At 29.9% G+C, this 7,373-nt stretch overlaps 1 protein-coding gene across 1 annotated transcript; it reads right to left on the reverse strand.

Annotated features, from left to right (window-relative positions):
- Positions 1 to 1,453: 1,453 nt before the first annotated feature.
- On the reverse strand, positions 1,454 to 5,306 carry LOC113865786 (E3 ubiquitin-protein ligase CCNB1IP1 homolog). Its single transcript, XM_027500531.1, has 8 exons — positions 5,142 to 5,306; positions 3,386 to 3,505; positions 3,153 to 3,225; positions 2,775 to 2,820; positions 2,599 to 2,629; positions 2,165 to 2,420; positions 1,925 to 2,088; positions 1,454 to 1,728 (listed from the first exon to the last, which is right to left on the reverse strand). The coding sequence occupies exons 2-8, from the start codon at positions 3,453 to 3,455 to the stop codon at positions 1,454 to 1,456; spliced, it is 915 nt and encodes a 304-aa protein (XP_027356332.1). The 5' UTR covers positions 3,456 to 3,505; positions 5,142 to 5,306.
- Between the last annotated feature and the right edge of the window lie 2,067 nt (positions 5,307 to 7,373).

Consider the following 7,373-nt stretch of genomic DNA (forward strand, 5'->3'; position numbering starts at 1 on the left):
ATACAATAAGTTGTAACAAAAATTACATAATCTAATGCATTAAAAACCATACAACAACATTAAATGTACAATTTATAATAAAATCTTACTATTAATATTTTATTGTGAGTGTTTAGGCATGCATTAGACAAATTAAATTATTTTTTATTAATCTTAATGAATTAATTATTTGTGTCTTATAAAAAGAATATTTTTGTCTCAACATATACTTTTTAGTTTTTACTTTTTACTTTTGTATTACACGTTTAATTACGCACGAAATGCTTTACAGACTTACAGTAGAAAAAATTATGTTTATTTATTTTGGTAAATGCTTAAAAGTTGACCAAGAAAATTATCCCATTCAAAGGTCGTTAAATCAATTCTCATTGGTATCATCTTCGTAATTCCATCTTGTTACTTGATAATATCAAACATACTATCAACAGCACAAAGCAGGGCATGTTGCATCAAACTTCCTTATTATTTTCACAATTCTTCATTTGTGCATTCGCATTGGCATTTCCAGCAAAGCCACAAAAACAAACCAGGGAAATTGGAATAAGAAATTTTGGATTCCAAAGAGCCGTAGGTAAAACCAAAAACACGGTTTGTAGGCTCAAATCAATTAAAGTTTCCAACCGAATAGCATAAGGACCTCGGCATTAAATGGTACAGTGAGTATCGTCAAAATTGCATGCAAAAAATATCAAATTAATGGCATGATAGTACAACAAAATAAATTGCTGATTTTATTCCCACATAACACTCTTCACTGATTGTAGTGGGGAATATACAAATTTTGATAACTGGAAACATTTGCCTGCTGAACTCGGATGGTGATTGACATCAAATACATGTTATCATGTGACATGCACATCCTCTCACTATAAGAACACTAAACAGCATTTTTAAGGTTGAAAATGTTCATGTTAATAATTTGTCAATTTCAATAGTTTGAGTAATAAGACCCTGAAATCAAGGCCAAGAAAAAAGTAAGAAAGAAGACGCGTTTTCTTCTGTATTCACAGAAACCAAATGAAACAGTGGCTTCATACTTGATAAGTTTTAAGGGTACTCACTTTTGATTTTTCTCTGATCACGCTGGGAATTATCTTTGTACAGATTGAGGCTAGGCAACAAAAACGATACATACACTGTTCATGTTAACAGCTCTCTATCCATTAGAGTTTGTAGGTCAGAAATAGAAAGGGAAGTTTAAAATATCATAGCATATTATGCGGACTACCAATTCATTTGTGCAAACTTTAGCTTCGTTTTTCCCTGCCCAATGTAAACAACAACCAAGGGATGAAAAAATGAAGAAAGAAACTAAAGCCAGAACCAAACGAGAAAGCTTAACTAGAATTATAGAAGATTAGCCTCCTTTGTGCCTACAACCTGAAAACACCAAAATATATGAAAGATTCAGAAATGTTCAGCAGAGTAAAATTAGCAGACTTGAGATTATTCCTCACGTGAAAATTTGGGGTCGGTTACGTGAGAGCTGAGGCCGCTTTATTGGAGACAGTATCAAGTTCCTCAAAGTCATCGATGGGTTATTAGAAACACCAGATCCAAAAACAGGGTGAGCACCAACCCTTCTATTCCCAGCATCCCCTGCGATGACTGTCTGTTTTGCTGGTGAGCCAACAGAGAGATCAAAGTGGCCAGAGTTATTGCTATTCTGCCTTGCTGGCCATACATCCTCTCTTGGTCCTGGAGTGGCAGGAGTGAATACCGGCCGACCTGTAACAAATAAGTTATCTACTTTTGGAAATATATAAGCGGAAACAAGCTCATACAGTCCATGTTCTGACTATTTTGTTTAAATGATTGATACTTAATTTGCTTTTAAAGTTAACCGGAACTTTAATATATCATAAAACGCTTTCTATTGATTCTAAAAAGTGGTATCCTCTGACCCTTGAAAACAAAGGAATACCTTTTCTGCCAATTTCTCTATCATCCATTATGTTAGGTGGGTTAGAGAACAAATCAGGCTCATTTCTGGAGTAAAAGTTGCTTGCAGGCTGTATGGCAGATCGCTTTGCGGATTCAAACTCATTCCTCAGTTGGTCATACATTTCATCCAATTTTCTCTTCTGCCTGAAGTTGAAATAAGTTGAAGGCATCCACAATGGGATATAATTTGTTTAAGCAGGAAAAAATGATTGACACTGACCGGGATTTTTCAGCGAACTTTTCCTGAAGTTCTTGATTGTCCTTGGTTAAGCTCTCAATTTCCTGTTGCATCATCTGGCACTTCTTGGCCATCTTTTGGTAAGCAGTATGCACCTGCTCTAGTTTTTCTGTAAACTTCTCTTGCATCATCTCACATTTCTGCCGGCATTGAGCAACAATCCTGTTCATCTTAAACTGCATCTCCAGTTCTTTTTGCCCAATGTAGAACATCACACTTCTATATGCACTTTTCATCACTATAGTTGCTCAGGTAAAAACGCAAGGTCCAATACACCTTTTTAAATTTTTGAATTTCAGAATATGCATTTCATTTATGATAATCAGACCCCCAGATAGTATAAAGGGATAAAACATATAACATTAGTTTCGCATTTGTATGTAGTTCTACCACTAAACAATGGGAATAAAGGATACATATCTGCGGAGATACTCCCGCCATGGCCATCTGTAACAAAAAACATCACAAAAATTGGCAGCAAAACTAGTGGAAATCAAGAAAGGGGCTCTAGCAGGATGAAATTCATCAAATTTCAGAAACTATCTTAGCGTATGCACTAAGTTGTTAGTTTTACATGAGAATGTTTACTTACATTTATCCATTCATCATTGGGATTGACATCGACAGGTTTCATGAGACTGCTAAGAGGAGAAATGTATAAATTAATACATGAATCTGTAATCCATGAGGTCTAAAATTGACAACCCAAAATTGAAAAATGATGACAAAAGCATCACATTATGGCACAAGTATAGGTACAAATTATTGAGGAAATATTAGTGCCACCAAATGACCATTTTATTCAGTATTAAATCCATGAAGCTTAAAATTGACAACACAATTTAGAATAAATGAAAGAATCGCCACAGCTAATATAAGTACAAATTGCTGTGCGATGATAGTACCATTAAATTACTGTTTTAATAAGTATTGTATCTGGTGAATAATGAAATCCCTATCAAATCCATACCTCTTTGAAAGGACTTGATCACAAATAGGGCATGCTCCATCATTACTTAATATCTTATTGGCATCATCTGTGCCTTTTAAAGTTTTAACTGTGTTAAGGAAAGCAGATATATATAAAACAGCCACTTCAATGAAAGAATGTAAAGAAAATTCAACCTAATTTGATATGAACTGTGTTGATTATATTTATTAAGAAAGGAGGAACTCATGGTAAAAATGCTGGTAGCTGGATACACAATAGGTGACCACATGTTGTGGAAATTGCTCGCCCTTCTACTTCTCGCCAGCATGCATTGCATCTCATTGCAGCTGTCTAATATTAACCATACATGTCTACAGGTCGAATAGCGATACCTGCAAGATAAAATCGTGCATCAAGTTTTGATAGAGTGCCAAATAGAGTAACGTGGATCATGAAGCAGTACAAGACATGGATCAGCTGGTGGGCTCAATTCAGAAGCCCAAACTATGGAAAGAGAAGTGTGTCAGGGGTGAGAGTTAGTTACATGTTGCTGAGCTGGCCAATTGGTTACACCATACAGTATGCTTATTAGGAGGAAGGGGAGAAAGGAGAGAGAAGAAGAAATTGCTTTTTGGTTGTTGTGGGACAGAGAATACTAATTCTCTGAGGAGCCTTGGCTCTGGTTTTTTCCTTTGTAAGAGCTTAGGCTCACCACGTTTGGTTTCATCAATAAGATTGTCTCCTTTTATATCATTCAGTTCCTATAAAGTTTCATCAATGAGATTACCGGATTTACTCAAAGACAGAGAGAGGCAAAAGAGCAAGCATATATACTCAAGCGGCAGGCATAATCTACTTCAACATAATAACTACAATAACAATGATAACCAATACAGTTGTCCTACTACTAAACAAGCTACTTGCTTCTCACTTAAAAGTAAAAAAGTTGAATACAATAAGATTTAAAGATTGAGTAGATCAATATTGAATTCATAGATTAGTTAATATATATGGAAAATGTGCTATTAAAACAACACGACAACTTTAAGTGAGAATGTCAAAATATATCATTATAAACAATTGCCACTAGATAAACATTGATACATTATAAAATAAGAAAATAACAAGCTTTTGAAATCTTTAAAAAGGCAGAAAAATTTCAACAATAATTTTAGATCACTACCCGATGCTTCTCTGAACAATGATCTGACAAACATGTGGTTGTCTATAAAATTTCAGAAACACAACAGTACTATTAAGTTGTATAAACTAATTCAGTCTTCCCTATCTGTTTGACACACACAAACCCTGAATGCTAACTGCTGCTCTCACTTCCTCTGTGAAACCGATTTGCACTTTCATTATGAATAAAACAGAAAGCAACAAATCGCTTTCCTCTAATCAGCACCTCCAACTTCCAATAAAGTTCGATATTCCCATGAATCAAATATTTGCAGTACCAAGGAAGATTAAAACATGAATTAAGATCAAAATAAAAGCATTTCATAATGCCTGTACTCCACCATGGAATGTGACAAAAATGGATGAACAAAAACAAAAGTGAAAATGCAATGAATATACATCTCTACCATTGCATCATCAACAAATCTTTTATCCATTACCATAATGTTCACAATAAAACAAAGTAGGGAGGAAAACAGGATTATATGACCTATTGCTAGAGGTAACATACGCAAAAGCAGTTACAACAACTCAATTGACTACACATCATATTTCGTTCATAATTGACAACAATAAAATTTTTTCAGTAACACGATAACTCCCAGAACCAGAATTTCAAATACATGTAACTTCAACGAAATTCCTTCAACTAAGCCAAATCCACGACCTTACGCAACGCATCATAAATTCTACTTGTGTTTCGTTTTCCAAAATTTTCACGAATTTAAGCATCAAATAACTAAAATCGGAAATAAATTTAGGCGATCACAGGTTTTCGAGAACTTTATTCTCCGTCGAGAACGAACATTGCGGAACAGTGAGAACAATTTTTAAAAAACGCAGTACCTAATAAAGATTGGAATGCAGATCGAGGAATTGTAGGAACAAGAGACGCGAATAATTTGAGAGAGTAATCCAAATTGGATTTTGGCGCGAAAACTTTTTTCTTTTCTTTGGCAGCAGAAAGGAAACAAAAAGGGCCGAAAGGAAAACTGGAAATCACGAGACGAACGCAACTCTCTGGATTATGGTCTTCAAATTTAAAATGCCTGTAAATGTAAATGTACAAGGCCCTGTACCTTGTTCGGATAAAATATGCAATATGCGTTGCCGAGAGTATTTGATTAGCTGCAGGTGGCTCTATTTCTATGTTTTTTTTTTTTTTTATAATTATAGAAATATGGATTTGTTGGTAAAATTATATTAATATTTTTTTCAAAAATGGTTAGAGTGATTTTTGACAGTTTAGTACTTCTCAAATATTTTATTATTACCTTAAAAATATTTATTAGCAAATTTTAATTTTTTTAATTTTTTAAAAAATTTTAATTGACAATTTTTGAGACTTTATCACTTTTTTCTTCATTTATCTTTAAATTTTTGTATTTACATTAAAGATCGTCAACTCTGATTTTTAAACACTGTATTTTTATAATTTTTAAAAAATACTATATTTCAATATATATTATTTTTAAATATTATATATAAAAAAATAATTCACAATAGATTAGTTTATTTATTTAATTTAGGATTAATTATATTTTGTCTCTATAAAAATAACAATTTTTAACATAAGTCTTTAGCAAAAATTATTAATATCTAGTCTATGACAATTTTTAAAATGTAAAGATTTAGTTCTGGCTATCTGTAGTGGTTAAGAAATGAGTTAGATAACATATCTATAGTTGTTAAGAAATGAGTTAGACAACTGAAGTATAATTCATCGTTATCACGTTATTATTATTTTAAATATTTTATTATATAAAATCAGTATTTGTAAAACAGTTTCTAAATTATGTTATTTTGAAATTTTAATAATTGCAAAGAGAAACTACGACACTTTGAGCTTCTTCTTCTTCTTCTGTCTCTGGTGGTTAGGGATGGAAACAGATCAGGTTAGGCCAGACTTTACTATAAACAGGTCTGTCCTGTAACATAATTATTAGGCTTGAATCTAACCTGTGTTAAAGGCATTATTTTAGGTCTGACCTGACCTGTTTAAGTGGCCTGGCCTGAAGCTTGTTAACAAAGCCTGATTCAAAAAATAATTAATATTAATAAAAATATAAATATTTTATTATCAAATTAGTTTATATGCTTTTTAATTTCTATCTATGTTATTAATACTTATTAAATAATTATAATAATATTTATATAATTTTATAAATAATTTTTAAAATATTATTTAAGTATTAATTATAAATATTTTATATTAATAAAATTTATATTTATATTTTTCTTGATTTATTTTTAAAATTTATATAAATAGTAAATATTTTAGTTTTATTTTAGAAACATATTTTGTTTGTTTAAAGACATCTTATATTCAACAAATAAAGTTATCGTAAACACATAAAATTAATAAAACAAAAATAACATTCACACAATTTGTTGAATCAATTAAAAGAAAATTATTATATTTTAAAAAATAAATAAATTTAAACTTAATGCAATATATATATATATATATATATATATATAATGACAATAATAATAACTATTAAATTAAAAAAATAATTACAAAATATTTAATTTTATTTGTTTCATTAATTAATTATATTAAATTAACAAATAAACGTAAAATTAACTACATTATAACATTAATGTAATATAAAAAATATTACTGATACAATAAATTAAAACATATATTTATATATTACATATAAATTGAGAAATTAACTAATAATTTAATTAAAACACGTGCAAGTTACAAAAATATATATTATTATATAATTTTTTTATAATTATATTATTTGCTACATGGTCTGATTATATATATATATATATATATATATATATATTAATATATATTATAATAAGTTTTTTATTTTATTTTGTTATCATTTTTTTTATAAATTTTTACTTTCAAATAAAATATAATTCAGATTTCAGCAATTTCTATATATTATAAATAAAAAGAATTATAACGTAATATATTTATATGATAATTAAATAATTAAATTAATAATAATAAAATTAAGAGTATAAAAAATATGTTAATATAATTTTATTATTTTATTTTTAAATTTTATTTCATTTAATTTTGATTACGTCTCATTTCTGTTCAAAGACTTAACT

This window comes from Abrus precatorius, unplaced genomic scaffold (assembly GCF_003935025.1).
Source record: "Abrus precatorius isolate BTA unplaced genomic scaffold, Abrus_2018 Scaffold4, whole genome shotgun sequence".
Lineage (NCBI taxonomy): Eukaryota > Viridiplantae > Streptophyta > Magnoliopsida > Fabales > Fabaceae > Abrus > Abrus precatorius.

Coding starts and splice junctions, on each gene's coding strand:
- LOC113865786 (XM_027500531.1), bottom strand. CDS start 3,455: ATGAGATGCAATGCATGCTGGCGAGAAGTAGAAGGGCGAGCAATTTCC. Junction 2,630..2,774: donor CCAATGATGAATGGATAAAT/GTAAGTAAACAT, acceptor TTTTTGTTACAG/ATGGCCATGGCGGGAGTATC. Junction 2,089..2,164: donor AAGTTCGCTGAAAAATCCCG/GTCAGTGTCAAT, acceptor TTTCAACTTCAG/GCAGAAGAGAAAATTGGATG.